This window comes from Rhamphochromis sp. 'chilingali', assembly GCF_963969265.1.
Source record: "Rhamphochromis sp. 'chilingali' genome assembly, chromosome: 15".
NCBI classification, from domain to species: domain Eukaryota; kingdom Metazoa; phylum Chordata; class Actinopteri; order Cichliformes; family Cichlidae; genus Rhamphochromis; species Rhamphochromis sp. 'chilingali'.
In genome coordinates, this window is record NC_137942.1 from 35979385 (window position 1) to 35995726 (window position 16342).

The 16342-nt window shown below is 43.6% G+C and overlaps 1 protein-coding gene and 1 long non-coding RNA gene across 2 annotated transcripts in view; one reads left to right on the top strand and one right to left on the bottom strand.

The window, feature by feature from the left end:
- rgs9a (regulator of G protein signaling 9a) overlaps positions 1 to 14392 on the bottom strand; it is a 37654-nt gene extending 23262 nt beyond the window's left edge. Inside the window, exons 1-4 of the mRNA XM_080905190.1 lie at positions 14212 to 14392; positions 10529 to 10625; positions 3059 to 3109; positions 2336 to 2442 (exon numbers count right to left, since the gene is read on the bottom strand). Of these exons, the coding sequence (XP_080761316.1) occupies positions 2336 to 2442; positions 3059 to 3109; positions 10529 to 10625; positions 14212 to 14280 (324 nt within the window). The 5' untranslated portion in view covers positions 14281 to 14392. The remainder of the gene's footprint in view (positions 1 to 2335; positions 2443 to 3058; positions 3110 to 10528; positions 10626 to 14211) is intronic.
- Positions 3680 to 12715, top strand: LOC308411306. The gene is made up of 3 exons (XR_013974362.1): positions 3680 to 3934; positions 10169 to 10239; positions 10611 to 12715. It is a non-coding gene; the product is annotated as an uncharacterized lncRNA (long non-coding RNA).
- Positions 14393 to 16342: the final 1950 nt, after the last annotated feature.

Consider the following 16342-nt stretch of genomic DNA (forward strand, 5'->3'; position numbering starts at 1 on the left):
AATGTCTCTATTTAAAAACAAACAAACTCATGATGTGATATTATAGTTTATAGTATATCAGAAATCTGTTCACTATTTTTATTACAAATGATACCAGTAATGAAGCTGATTAAATATTAACTGATGATTTATGGCAAAGGGGTGGGATTAAATAAGTGTTTACTTCTTCCCTTTCAACATGTAAATTAATCAGAACGTTTTTTTGTATGTATTTTGTAAAGTATTTTTTTCTTTCTTATTTTCTTTTATAAAGGTACCTGTATATTGTTCACATGTTGAAATAAAAAATTACCAACCAACAGTCTCCAGACTTAAACCCAACGAGCTGGTTTGAACTGGACAGAAGAACTTCTGCTCCAGATATGGGAGAAGATTTCTATTGCAGAAAGAATGACACGGCTGTGTTCAGCTGGTATATCTGCCAAAGGTGCGACTTTGATGAATCAAAGTTTAAAATACATTTTGGTCTATAAACTGATTCCATCTTTTTTAACTCTTTATTTGTACTACACTTTCATTTAAGAATGCAAAGATACATTAAACTGCATAACTTTCAATAACAAACTGGAAAATTGGGGTGTTCTAAAACTCTTGACTAGTAGTGTGTGTGTTTCTATCCTTTTCCTCCAGGCTCAGAGGGAACGTTTTCTGCCTGGTATCAGGCTGAAAAACAGTTTCCTTGGAGGAGCCAGAGGACAACCCCTCATCCAAGTCCCCCCTCAGGTCTAAACAAGGCAAAATCTGAAGGCATGAAGACATCAAGGGATTCCAGATGATTCAACATCTTGCTCATCATACAAATCTGTACTCTGATTGGAGGATCTATATGGGTATTTTCAGTTTCCCTTTGCTGAAGGACGTGCAGCACCATGAATCACGTTTTCATGCAGTAGCTGATATCAGTCAAGGAAGTGGTTCCACCTGTTATGTTGTTTGTGTGTATGGTTATAATCATGCAGAGCGTGCGTGAGTGCTAGCACATCTTTCAAAGTTTCCTGTCCAGTTAGTCTGAGGCCTGTACTATGAAGCACGAGTTTACTTATCCAGGAAACGTCGAGGTTAACCCTGGGTTCTGTATCACCACCGTGAGAACCCTGAACCCTTCTTGCCAAAGTACATTGCCATGGTAACTTATGCTGCAAACCTAACCTACTCTGGAGCAGGTTACAGGATCCAGATTAGAGATTAACAGGCATGAAATCATTGCCTGTTGACCGATCAATTCTCCAGAAAATGGTTAAAATAGCAGCCTCGAAGTCTTTGTGTTGGCTTGATGAGCATCAGTAATATACTGCAGCCATGGACCCAGCATTATTCATGTTGACTGCAAACTATTTTACATACACTACCAATCAAAGGTTTGTTTTTTCTTTATTTTCACGACTATTTATTTATTTATTTATTATATTGTAGATTCTCACTGAAGCCATCAAAACTATGAATGAACACGTGGAAATATGTAGTGAACAAAAACGTGGGAAATAACTCCAAACAAGTTTGATATTTCAGATTCTTTGCTTTGCTCTCTCGGCGTCTCCATGAGCTTCATGAGGTCGTCTCCTGAAATGGTTTCCAACAGTCTGGAAGGAGTTCAGAGATGCTGAGCACTTGTTGGTCCTTTGCCTTCACTCTGCGCTCCATCCACATATATTTGAAGATTAAGCCAGGACATTCTTGGCTAAAACATGTTGACAGTGTATGGGTGACAGACAAACAGGGTGTTTCAAAAGGTTAGGCATCGTTTGGGTCCACACATGTCCAAACGATTGTGTGTAGGCTGTGTTGGTACCATTACAAGAACAGCAACCAGACCAAAGCAATGATTTTGACTCGATCGGCTGACAGATAAAATACATTTATGAACACAGCTGCAGGGCCAGGAGTGCCAGCATGGATTCAATTAATACATCATTAAATGATTAATTAAATACTTAATTAAGTCATTAAACCAAAAATTAAACAAATGGGCTTTTAATTAATTATTTTTGTGTTTATTTAATTAATTTATAAAACATTTAATTCATTATTTAATGATGTATTTATTTAATTCATTTGTTGATTGACTGATCCCCCTTTCCAACCTGTGTGCGCACAGACGCGTCAGCAGGACTGCGTCTGAGTTCTACGCTCACAGGTTGTTGAATTTATGCACAACGAATGTCATTGCTAATAAATACCTGCACCCACAGAATGAAATGATTTGCTCAGATTATGTTTTTTTCTCACGTGTAACTTCTGACAAATTCCATATAAACTCCTTCACATGCTTTACCTACGATGGGACAGTGTGACTCGGACTCTTATCACATGTAGCAAAGGTGAAGCAAACATTTACCTGGAAACGGTACAGGCTGCTGTCGTTGCACATGACCAGCTTCTTATGGTTCTGCAGCGGGTAGATGTAACCATAAGCTACCAACATGGTGCCAAAGGCCTGAGCCTCTGGAACAAAGGCAGGAAAGAAAGAAAATAAAACCAGTTCAAACAACATTTGGCTGGTGTTCTGTTAAATATAAACTCATAATACAGAGGTAATATCCCAGCTATTATAGGGCGAGAGGCAGGGTGACAGTCTATCGCGGGGCTAACACACAGACACCGTTCACACTCACATTCACACCTATGGGTGAGTTACCAATTAACCTAACCCCACTAACTGCATGTCTGAACTGTGGGAGGAAGCCCAGCACCCAGAGGGAACCCACGCAAACACAGGAAGGAAATGCCAACTCCACTTTGTTTGTCCGCTGCTTTCAAAAAGTTCTTTAGTTTTGTTTGTTTTTTTTAAACAAACAAACAAACTTGTACTGATTTTTCCAAATCCATACATTAATAATTGATAAACACTAAAACTGGCTGAAAGAAAACATTTCAGAAAATAAAAACTAACTTGAAATGAGCAAACTCACAATGGAAACTAAGTGAAACTACACTGAAGTAAAAGCAAAAAGGCAAAAAGAAATAAAACTATAGTAACTCTGGTAAATGGTGTGTGCAATGATTTAATGTGTCGAAGTGCAGGGCTGCAGTACATTTGGAAAAAGAGCTTTGATCGTACCTTCTGTAGTGGTCTTCATTTTGTTGCTAATCCAAGCAATTGTGTCATTACCTGTGTGGAGACACAGATATACTGATCAGAATCAAGAACATTTAAATCACACGTCTTTGTGTTTATGTTGTGTCATTTGTTGGTCAGTGGAAACCAAAATTAAATCCTTTGAAAGAATGGGTTCAAAATCAAAAAGAGCAAAAAGAAAATAATTTCATCCCAAATAATTTTAATGAAAGCCAGAAACACGAGTACACTGGAGGTTCATTTGGAAATCCTGTTCAGAAAGAAGCAGATGCTGACATGATTCTTGCTTTATCAGCAAAAACCAGAAGATAGAAACAACTTAAGAATAGAAATTCACAAAGAAAGAACCAAATAGCTCAGCTGTTCCAAAGTGTTAAATGTGGACTATAAACATTAGGTTACATTCCTTTAATAATGTCTAACACAGACATGGTTACGGCATGATTAGTATGTTAGTTTAAATGAATCATCACCCCGAGTCATACCAACCACCAGATACAGTTTTATTTTATTTGAGAACCTGGCACACAGCCTTATATAGGCTCAGATACTAGAGATGGACCGATCCGATATTACGTATCGGTATCGGTCCGATACTGACCTAAATTACTGGATCGGATATCGGAGAAAAATAAAAAATGTAATCCGATCCATTAAATATCACGAAAGCACCTCACAAAACTTGCAACACGCCGTAACTCACCTCAGAACGTTAGCACGTCGGAGCAGTATACATCACGTGATAGAGCGGCTGTGGCATGCGGGACCTGTCGGTGGTCTGGATAGCATGTGGAGCTTCGCTAGCAACCTGGCATTTCATCTCCGACAAAGTTACCCCGAGAGAAGTAAAGCAAGTGTGTAAGTCCATCTCTGAATGTTTGTAAAGCATTCCTGCGTTAAGCTTAACGAGCGACTGCCTCTCGCTCTCCTGCTGCTACTTCAATCGTGAAACTGCTTAATGATCAGCTGATCAGCTTTTCTGTCGCGAGTCTGTCTCTCGTTTGTTTTTGGTCCACTTTGCGCCAGAAAGAGGAAACCAGCGGCTGAACAACAGCAGCACGTTTAAGCTTGATAAGCTGTTGTTACAATTTATTTAATATTACTTTCTACTCGAGGATCTTTTTCTACGTAGCTGACGCTGGTAACTGTGCAGGGGCGGATCTAACAAAGTTTAGCCAGGGGGGCCGATAGGGCATTAACAGGGAAAAGGGGGCACAAAGACATACTTTTCTTTCTTATTCTCATTTAAAATGTCGAGCTTTTAATAAATAATTATCTGACACCCAAAGTTTTAATTTGATGTAAAATGAATAGAAGTCAATTACTGTATATAGTGACTATTAAGTCTAATATATATACCCTAGTAAGGTATAGTACTTTTTCCTTTGGGAAGGTACCATCTGTGCAGTCTGCAATTTTGTTGAAGAAAGATGTTGAATCTATTTAATATTTCTTGAAAAATAATTGATTTCTGTGCATTTTTTTTCACACTGCATCAAATTAAGGTTGATTACGTCGATTAAGCATCATGAGGTGGAGCGTGAGGGGTGGTTCCCTATTTTTTATTTATTTATTTTTGTTGTTGCTGGGAGTTGGAACCCTATTAGTTAGGTTGCTTAATATTTACGCTAAGTACTCTTTAAAATACCAGAATAGGGAGGATGGTGTAGGTCTAAGTTTATTAGATTGATCAGTATTGCTGAACTATGAAATATTTTTTTTGTATACAGGTATAACAGAATAGCTTTAGTGTAGTTGTTGTTTTAAACTTGAGTATGAACTTGCAGACTTGCAAAATGCAGCAAGATATTTTAAAAAACAGTTTTGTTGATTAAAAAACACTATATCGGATTCATATCGGTATCGGCAGATATCCAAATTTATGATATCGTATCGGTATCGGACATAAAAAAGTGGTATCGTGCCATCTCTATCAGATACAATAATCATAGTAGGTCATTTTAACATGCATGCAGGTGCTGGAAATGACAGCCGTGCATTTCATCTAGTATGAGACAAGAATCAGGCATTTCTCAAACTATCAGTGAGCCTGCTCAACACATCATCACATAAAAACAGAACATGTAACAGTAAACTCTGAAACCCTTCTTTAGTCTGATCATTTCTTAATAACATTTACAGTAATAGATTACACAGCGGGAAGCACGGTGGTTAGCACTGCTGCCTCACAACAAGCAGCTTCTGCTTATCTTTACCAGGCTGACTTTTATTCATTGTTCCAGTTTGGATTCAGGAGACAGACACTATCTCTACTTTCAAGATCAGGCTTCAAACTTTCCTTTTTGCTAAAGCATATAGTTAGGGCTGGACCAGGTGACCCTGAATCCTCCCTTAGTTATGCTGCAATACCCACATAGCAGACATGACATACCCTGCCATGACTTCTGGCATGGCAGGGTATGTCAACCAGATGTGGGCCAGGTCTGGCAATACAGCTATGGTAATCAATGTTTCAAATGCAGGTTTGACAGGTTTGTGAGTGTACACTTTATCCAAAACCTAGTGAGGGTTTACTCATGTTTACCACCGGGTGGCTGTAGCTCAGGAGGCAGAGCAGGTCACCTACTGATCGGAAGGTTAGTGGTTTGATCCCTGGCTCCTCCAGTCTGCAAGTCAAGACTATGAATAAAGTTAGGAAGCACTCAGTTTAGATAAAGTGTGTGGTTGGGTGAATGTGGCATTTTGTATAGAGCACTTTGAGTAATCTGGGAGAGTAGAAAAGTGCTATAGAAGAATCAGTCCATTCACTGTCTGAGCAGAGTTTCGTCATGTTACTTTTGCTCTACATGTTGTTATTACATGGCTTGATTAAGGTTCACATCAGGCTGACATCTGGGGCCAGAGCTGAAACTGTTCTGGGCCAGCACAGGGCCAGCAGCTGGCCTTGTGCTGGCCCATGTGTGGGCCACCAAAAGGCCGTCATTCTGTGCGGTATGTGGGCCATGTGTAAGCACAGTGTGTGGGCTGGATCCGGGCCCACACAGCGGGCTGCTGCTGCTGCTGCTATGTGGGCAGCAGCCAGCTACAGCTACCAACACCTACACCCTCCTGATGGAATACCTCTGGTTCTAACACATCATTTATGTACTGTAAGTGCTGGCAGAATACTTGGGTCAAATGGATGGCTGCTCAAATTTCCCTTCCAGGCCTTAGTCCAGATTAAAAAGTCACTTTGGTTCTTAGAGCACTGCACAGATATCATCCAATCATGGCTGCTTTATTTAGCTACTAGCCAAGCAGCTTAGGCAGCAAAGCTTTAAATAATCCAGTGAGGCTGTACAGATTAAATACCTGAGAGGTAAACGCACTGTCACCTTGTGGTCTAGCACATCGGACAGGACAAAGTATGAAGGTTCAATAAACAGGAGCATTTAGCTTCAGAAATAACAGGTAGGCTTTAGTGAAAAAACCAAAACTATGAGAATTATTTGTTCTTTTTCTACTTAAAACTTTATTGTTCTGTATCAGTTTGTGGTATTTTAAATCAATTTGAAACATTTATTTAATGCCATTTACAGAATTATATGTTTTTATTCACTTGGTTGTTTTTTATACATAGCACCAGTTCACAGTAACAGTTAGTTCAAGGTGCACTGTAAGGTGAAGACAACGAGCTCAGACCGACCACACAAAAACAACCCAAGATTTATCAATCAACTTAGACCCAATCCTTTGGTCTCAGATATGCTTAAAAACCTTTCAATGGATCAGAAATCCCAGTTTGCAATTAATACAATACAAAATATTACACAGAGTGCACTATACTGGTCATAGGATGTTCAAGATGGGCTATACGCCTTCCAACAACTGCTCACACTGCACAGCAAATACACCGGACAATTACATCCACGCTCTTTGGTTCTGTCCACCAGTTCAGAAATTCTGGCGTGAGATATGTGAAGACTTATCAAAGTGTCTGAAATGTAACATTCCAGCCTTTAGTGTGCTTGCTGGGCAACTTGGATGAGGTCACTGCAGAAATAAACACAGCCCACGTTGTTTTTACGGCCCTATGCATTGCCAAGAAAATGGTCCTCATTAACTGGAAAAATAAAAATAATCTTAATTCTAACCAATATAAAAACCATCTAATAGATCACATTAGTCTTGATACAACATCTGCCATCACATTTGATCAATCCCTTTGGGCTCCTTTGATCGGCTTCATCACCTAGTGGGGGTGGGGGGTCATGGTTTGGTCCTGCCTTCGCTATTGTGGTTGATATGGGGGTAGGGACGGCCTTAGGGTGTCTGGGGAGTCCCTAGGGACGTTTCCCTAGAGGGACTAACCTGGGGGATGTGGCCATGACCTGGTTAGGGGCTCTGGGGCTCTTGGATGGTGTTTTCCTTGTGGCTGCGTACAGCGGAGATGGGGGAGGGTCTGTGCTGGCGGACGTTGGTTACTGGCCTGGTAGCCTGGCTGCCCCTGGGAGGGTCCGGGACAGGCGTGGAGGCTTGGGGGTCTGGGGGTGCTCCGCCCCCCGGTCTGGGGTGCTGGCCGGGCCTTGGGGGCTTGGGTCCTGGCTGTTGTGTCGCCGGAGCAGTGGGCGGGTGGGTGCAGGGGGGCTCAGCCCCAATGCAGGGGACCTCTGGTGCATTGGCCCAACTAGGGGGCTCTCTAACTGGTGGGGAGGTTGTTATATCTTTGCAGGTGGTCTCCTCACTACAGGAGCCCACTCTGCAGGTGGGGGAGAGATATAGGAGAGGTGGAGAATGAACTCAACCTGGGTGTCTATTGTCTTGTGTAGTTTGGGAGATGATTGGATGATGGGGTGGGTGCAGTTTTCTCTGGGGTGGAGTCGGGTGGGCTGTGGGGCTGGGCGGTGCTGCTGCTGCGGGCCCCGGTCCGGATGGGCCTGGGCCCCCTTGCCCTGGTGGGTTCCAGAGTGTGGGGGTGCCTACTGGGGTCAGTGGGGGAGCTGGCCCCAGGGAGGGGCCGCTTGCCCCTCCCTTTCTTCCCTCCCCATCCTCAGCTGCCTCCCTATTCCCGCTCCACCACACCCACCCACCCACACAGGGCTTGGGGTGCAGGTATGTCACCAGGGTGCAGGGGAGGCACTCCCCCTCTGTCCCCTTCTGGCCGCCTGTGCCTCAATTTTATTCTGCAACCTAGACATCCACATTACTCACACTCTCACATAACACATACATATAGGGCCTTGGGGGTGGGCACGTTTTACAGCATCCAGAGGATGGTCGGTGTACTCCAACCCACCTCTGGCGCTGGTGCCCTACCCTCAATTTTAAATGCATTTAGACACTGAGGGTTTTCGGGAAGAGCCGTGCTACTCTCTGAGAGGAAGCTAGTACCATGCTCTCCTGAGTTTTAAATGCACTTTAGAACAGCACACAGCAACACGACATATGAGCGGGCGTAGGGAGGTTTGGGGTCTTCACTCACCCCGGTTCTGTTAGCCGTCAGGGCTGGGGGGCTGGGAGGAGGTGCTGGCTGTCAGACTGGGGTCTGGGATGCGGGGCCTCCCTGCTACTGCAGATAAGGAGGTGGTCCGCTTGCCTCCACCCCAGAGAGAAGGGTTACATCTCCTGGGTCTAGGTGCGGCTTGCCCCTCTGGGGGCGGGGGTACCTGGACCTGGGATATAGAGTATGTTTGGGGAGTGCGACTGTCTGTGCAGTGTCTATTTGTGTCTGTCTACATGTCGGGTGAGTGCCGAGTATTTGGTTGTGCATATGGGGTGGGAATGCACGTCTGTGTCTATATGTCAGGTTGGGTCTTAGACTCAACCTCTCTGGGTACATCTCAGGCCCTCTAAAGTACGGAGGCCTATCTCCCCTCACCACACTCCCTGCCGGTGGCTGATGCCCTCAGACGTTGGTGTGTTGGTGGTCCTTGTCGTCTGGGGCTGGGCGCTCATGTATGTACCGGCTCACTCCTGGTGGCCGATTGGCGGGGCCGGGCGCCTGTGGCCCGGCTGGGCTCCTTCCGGGGGATGGGATGCCCTCAGACCTCTGGGCCTGAAGCTCGGTCCTCTCTAGCACAGCTGGCTGCTGGCAGAGCCCGCGGGCACACCACTGCAACCCCCTCTGGCCTCTGCTCCGTAGCTGCGGGGCGACCTCTCCTTTGGGGCTCTACTCAGCTGTTCCCAGGAGGGTGGCACGGTTCCCCCCCCCCCCCCCCCCCCCCGTTTGGTGGTCCTCCTCGGGTCCTTGTACTCTGGGGCCTGGATCTCCTCCATACCTGCTTCATACCCTGGGGGACGGGGCTATGGCTCCCCACACTCCCTAGCAGATCGTTACATGGAGAAACCTTTGGAATACAAGCATGCTGATCCACACAGGTGTGCACACAGGTGTACACATGGGTATTCACAGACGCGGACTACACTTTTCTTGGCTGCTGCCTCAAAGCACATTGTGCGCTGTCTATCTTGCGTGCTGCACAATATCGTTTATTATTTAGCATCTACTGTTATCTACTGCTAGCTAGTGTATTGTGATGGTGCTGTTTTTATGTTGCTCTTTTGTTGTTTGCTTTCTCTTCTGTTTTTTTTCTCCATACAGGTGACCCAGGTGTTTTGTTTGTTGTTCTTTCTTTCTTCCCCCCCTTCTCACCGTCTCTTCTCCCCTCTGGTTTTCTTTCTCTCCCTCTCTTTCTTTCATTCTTTCTCCCTGTCCTATCCCCCAGTCATGTCTGTCCCGTTTGTAGCAACTGAAAATAAAATAAATTCATAATTATAATAAAGGTAAATCAAATGGACCAATATGGCAAGGCCATGATGATCCACTTGGTAAAATAAATCCGCTTGGCATCTTTCTTGGCCTTCAGACAACAATTCTGATGGCTAAAGATCCAAACGGGACACAAAAAAAACACAACAAAAAACAACAACCCAATGAACAGGACAAAAGATAAACTATGGGCAAGAGTAGAAAGGTCAATGACATGCAGTTACCTTAGTATAATGTATGTAACCTACCCCATCATCTCCTCAACTAATGGGAAAATCAGAGCCAAACTTTGCATGGACATTATAACACATACAGTGATTATTAACATATGCTTGCAAAATATATAAATCTCAATCTTTACTCTGGTATTTTTGGATCAACAGAAGGCTTTCAGGAAGATTTTGGGGAATGCTGATCCAGTCCAGAAGTAAAAGAAATAAATGCATGAATGCAGGTATTCAAAAAATATATGTCAAAAGTCATACAAAATAGTCTTGACTGGTTTTTATATAGTGCTCTACTCTACTCTACTCTAAGCACTCTGAGAGGCCAGGGTTTGATCCACCAACCTTCTGATTAGTTGATGACCTGCTCTGCCTCCTGCATCATGTACCAGTTAAAAATGCTAGAAATGTTTGAGTTTAATTTCATTCAGTTTTATTTCTATTGTGTGTGTGTGTGTGTGTGTGTGTGTGTGTGTGTGTGTGTGTGTGTGTGTGTGTGTGTGTGTGTGTCACACTCACCAGCAATGACATGTGGGATGGTAGTGATATTGAGCTTCTGCTCTGTACCTTTAACTCCACTTTTTGTGTCCTGCATTTCTAGCAAAATCGACTCCAGCTGAAAACAGAGGTGAATGAAAAAGATTAATATAAAGAGGACAAAAGAGACACAGCCTTTGGAGGCTGTCACTGTCGTCGAGATACTTAAACTCTCCCACTTGGGGCAGGAGTGCCCACTCCGTGTCAGGAACCCTGACACGGAGTGGGAACTCCACCCTTTTCCAGCTGAGAACCATGGCCTCAGATTTGGAGGTGTTGATCCTCATTCCCATCACTTCACACTCAGCTGCGAACTGTTCCAGTGCGACCTGGGGGCCATCACCTGATGAAGCCAACAGAACCACATCATCCAAAAACCAGAGATGAGATTTTCTGACCACCAAGAGGAAACCTTCTGCTACTTGGCTGCATCTAGAAATTCTGTCCATAAAACTTACGAACAGAATCGGTGACAAAGGCAGAGCCCATCACCAACCGGAAACAGGTCTGACTTATTGCCGGCAACACCCCATACTTCTGAAGCACCTCACACATGACACCCCGAACACGGTCAAATGCCTTCTTCAAGTCCACAAAGCACATCTAGATTGGTTGGGCAAACTCCTATGCACACTCAAGTATCCTCGAGAGGATAAAGAGCTGGTCCAGTGTTCCATGACCAGGACGGAAGGTACTGCCCCTGACCTCCATGCAACCTTGTAGAGGTGTGTCAACAAGACAGCAATACAACATGCAGAGCCTTCAGGAACTCAGGGGGTGCACCTCACCCTCCACAGGAGCCTCTGCCAGGGAGTTGTTTAGCAGCCTCAGAGACCTCACCCCCAAAGATGGACGAGTCGTCCCCCTCATCCCCAGACTCTGCTTCCTCCAGTGGGATTAAGGAGGTCCTCGAAGTATTCCTTCCACTGCATGACAATGTTCAATGTTCAGCAGTGCTCCACCTGCAATATACATAATGCAGGTACAGCGCCGCTTTCCCCTCTTGAGTCGCCTGATGATTTGCCAGAATCTCTGCAAGGCAGTCCAAAAATCTTTTTCCATGGCCTCCCTGAACTCCTTCCACACCCGAGTTTTTGCTTTAGCCATTGCCGCATGCTGCTTGGCCAGTCGGTACCTATAAGCTTTCTCCGAAGTCCTACAAGCTAACCAAGCCCGATAGGCTTTCTTCTTCAGTCTGCTGGCTCCCTTCACCTCCATTTGGTTCGGGGGTTACCACCACAACAGTTACCAACACTCCTGCAGCCGCAGCTCAGTGCAGCAGCTTCAGGCAATGGAGATGCTGAACATGGTCTATAGAGTTCGAAAATGTGACGTAATTTCCAGGGTAAAACCACAAAGGATTGTAGGTACTAGCTTGCTACAAGAAATCCCTTTCACTGGAAAGAACGGTCACTATCGCTGCCCCCTCTCTCTTCCATGCAAAGAGACAGACACAACGGCCGGGGACGTCGCTGGGTTTTCTTTGTCCAATTTTGGTGGATTTTAATGCTGTGGCTGACGCCAGTGGACTTTCAGTGTTGTTTTGACTGTGTGTTCTAAGTGGCCTGGGGTGTTTTTAACTGTTTAAAAAAAAAGTGAAATAAATGATATTTTAGTAATCGAGTTTTATATTGTTCTTTTCGCTTGGCTACTCCACTGCTCTGTCCATTTTTTGAAGGGTTGCCCTTCACTTAGAATAAAACCTGGTGTCCACCTACATATCTGGCTACTCAGAACATGTCAGTGTCCTGTACCCATCCATCGGTAAACTGGAACTGGGCTTGTTGCAGGGATCTGAAGTTACCAAACACTTCATGAGTGTATGCACTCACACTTAGGAACATATAATTATAAATATGAGCGTGATGAAGGTGGGGGCAGCACGCTAATGTCTTCAGTCCACTCTGTATGCTCGTATGGGCCAAACCCTTTCATTACTTTGTTGTTTTTCCTCGTACTTTTTTTTTGCCTTTTCGTCAAGTCTGTCTTTGTACGGACCTGCCGTGTTCTTCTTCGTTTTGTACATAACTGTTTTTGGGGCAAATAAAATGCAAGTAGGGATTAAAACAGCAGAATGAATGGTTACCGGTGCTGGAAATGCTAGCGCTTGATGCAGTGTTTTGATTTTGCTGCCACTTGTACCCACAATGCAACGCACACAAGTCACGTAGTCTGTTGATCTCTATCCGGTTTTTAAAAAAGACACTAAAAACAGTCAGTGTTCACTGTCGGCTTCTCTCGGTTTTTATTACCACTAATCATTTTAAAGCTCAGTTTTTAAACCCTTCCTATGTAACTACAGTCCATGCAGCAGTATATTACTGACTAACCTCGTACTGTGGATGGATTATCTCAGTTGTTCTCCTGACTGAAGTTTACAGCATCCTGCCATGTGATTGCATTTGTCCCTAACTATCGGGAACGCTCACATTAACTTTTATCGAGTGGAAAAAAGTCCTCCGTTCATTAGCATTCGTCCTCCAGCTTTACTATTTATGTTATGCTAACATAGCTTTGTCGCGCTAGCGATGACGTAGCACATCATTATCTACCAGCTAGTCCAACTTCAGTAACCCTGCAGACGTCACTGCTGTTTAGTTTTCTGTCTTCATTTATGTTGGAAGTGATAGCAGAGCTGTAACTTCCTGCTAACTTCTAACTCCGTTAAATGTCATAAATTCCGTCTTCATGGATGCCTGGATGTTAAACTTAATTGGTACACCTGGTAGAGCAGCCACACTGATCATTTTATGAAAGCTGAAAGAATTTAAAGAGTTTTTCAACTCTCAGTAATGCTGCAATGATCGTTTGACTTTGGGACCTGCAGTGGAGTTTGGGCCCAGACATGGCTAACGACGTTAGACTTAAAGACCGGACTGGGACTCAATGTCCCCAGTCTCCCTCAGAATGCTGTTGAAGCTTTGCCGGAGGTGTGTGTTAAAGATCTCACGGACCACTGTTCCCAGCGCACCCTCACTATACGTTTAGGTGTGACAGGTCTGTCCAGCACCGCCCCCCGCCACCTGATCCAACTCACCACCAAGTGTTGATCAGTTGACAGCTCAGCCCCTCTCTTTCAGAGTTTTTTAAAATTGGAATAGTAGTAACTGGGTCAGAATAGCGTTCATACTGTAAAACACCAGGCCTACTTTATAAAGAATCTGATTAGTTAGGTTAATACTGGAATACTTCTTTGTTTATCTTATTCCTGTGTCTTTGCTTCATTGTGCCAATGAATTGTTTGAAAGTTAATATTTTTATCTGAAGTGCATAACAATAAGGTTGTTCAGATGCTTTAGACTGCAGTGACACCATGCTGCCAAACAATAACATTAATTAGCTTTTAGGTGGACTAAAAGATTAGCTTCAGCAAGCCTCTTATGCTGGCAAACCAATCATGTTTAAATCTCATGCAAATGCATGGGTATCCCTTAGATACTGCATGCAACAGAAAAATCTTTATATAATCTTAAGAACAGGGGGTAGGAAAACAAGGTTACTGCAGCTCGCGTGCTTTGTATTTTTCCTTTTTCACCAAAGCAGTTTATATAGAAATCTAGAACCTAACGTGAAAAAGCCTTTAATTATTAAAGAATGATGGATAATCAAAATATATTACAAAAGGAATACATAATAATGCTATAACAGAAATGCTATTGACCCACCTTTTTGAGGCAATACAAACGGGGCTGGAAATGTTGTGCCCGGTTTGGGCGCGCTGTTCTGATAGTCATTTTTGCAGATGAATGACGAGCGAATCAGATGTAAAGCAATCAAATCAAATCCTGGTATGAAATGTCCCAGTTAGAACAGGTTTAGTTGCTGACAGGCAAATGCATGCCTGCAGTGAACAGAGGTAGCGTCTGTGAGGAGACTGTAAGACCGGAGGCTAAGGATGGATTAATCCTCCAGTCAGCTGTAAGCTTTTTCTCTCACCCAAGGCAATTACAGAGAAAGGCCTGGCTCAGACTGACAAGAGTCAAGATCGATGCTGTGTCTCAGGGTACAGTGGTAATGGCTGTAAGTAAGTAAAATGTATTTATATAGTGCTTTTCACAAAGTGCTTCACAAAGCAAAGAATGAAAATACAACATGTACAATGTAAAACAGCAAAATACAACATAAAAACAACAAATTAGTTGAAAGCTTGTCTATATAAAATGTCTTCAGCTGTTTTTTAAAAGAATCGATGGAGTCGGTGTAAAAACAGTGTCAGAGAATCCACAGCCATGGTGCTGCTGTCTGAAAGGCCCGACCACCACGAGTTTAAATAGAGTGTGTGGGGCCGCCAGCAGACTCTGACCTGATGACCTCAGAGCTCGGGAAGATGAACGCGGTTTCAGCAGGTCAGATATGTACTTGGCCATGTAGGGCCATGAAGGTTAGAACTAAAATTTTAAAATGAAACCTAAAACTTACAGGCAACCAGTGAAGGGAGGCTAAAACTGGAGTGATATGAGCTCTTGTGTTGGTGCCTGTTAAAAGTCATGCTGCAGAGTCTGAAGACAATTTAAAGCTGATTTGTTAAAACAAATAAAAAGACCACTGCAATAATCCAGACGGGAAGAAATAAAAGCATGAATAATCATCTCCACTTTGACACCATTAGTCCCAGTTTTGAAATATTCCTTAGATGATAAAAAAAAGTTTCGGACCAGCTGCTTAGAATCGAGCCACATCGAGCTGTCAAACATGACACCGAGGTTTCTGAGGCTCGATTTAACAGAAGGCTCTAAGAAGCTGATATGCTGCCTGATTTCTGAGACCATGGTCTGGAGCAACAATTAGAGTTTCTGTTTTATCAGAGTTTAGCTGGAGGAAGCTGTCATTTAACAATTGCTTAATTTCTGTCAGGCAGTTACTCAAACTAAACAATTTATGAAACTCAGAGACTTTAAAGAACAGTATAACTGAATGTCATCAGCATAGAGATGGTAGGAGATATCATTGTAGCGCCTAATAATTTGGCCTAGGCGGAATATATAAAGCATAAAGAGAATTGGACCCAGGACAGATCCCTGAGGTACCTCACAAGGCAAAACTGTTGATCATCACTTGAGATCGTTCAGATAAATATGGCATGAACCATTTGAAACAACACCAGTAATCCCAAACAGGTTCTTGAGTCTGGTTATCATGATCCTGTGACCCACAGTATCAAAGGCAGATCCAACAGGACCAGATCTGTGTAATGAGCAGGCCACTACTATAGATCTTGGTTCGCTGGCACAGTATGTTGAACCAGTCATCACTGATCTGGGAGTTAAAATGGAGGCAGATCTTAAACTTGAAAGCCAGGTCAGAGCTGCTGTACGATCTCGCTTTTTTCATTTGAGGCAATTAACCAAATTAAAGCCCGTCTTATCGAAACAGCTTTTTGAGACAGTAATTGTTGGGTTTATATTTTATTATTGTCATTTGTATTGAGAAACATGTAATCATTTGTGGTTAGAAGTATATAGTTGATGGCATATTGAAAGAATGTCTCATAACAACTCTGTGTAGCATGAAGAGGGGGGTGCGTTCACTCTTCAGAGTGTTCTGGCATAGATCACACACCTGCTAGGAGAGGTCGTATCTTCTCTTGCTGATATATGGTATAGCAAACACACGTATACCTGTTTGAGTGTAAGGGCCTTTTGTTCAGATGTACCACTAGACTCCTGGCACCAGCTTTGGGGAGTCTTCACGGGGTCACATCTTGACCCCCCCTCCACACACACACACACACACACACACACACACACACACACACACACACACACACACACACACACACACAGAATCCCACGTATT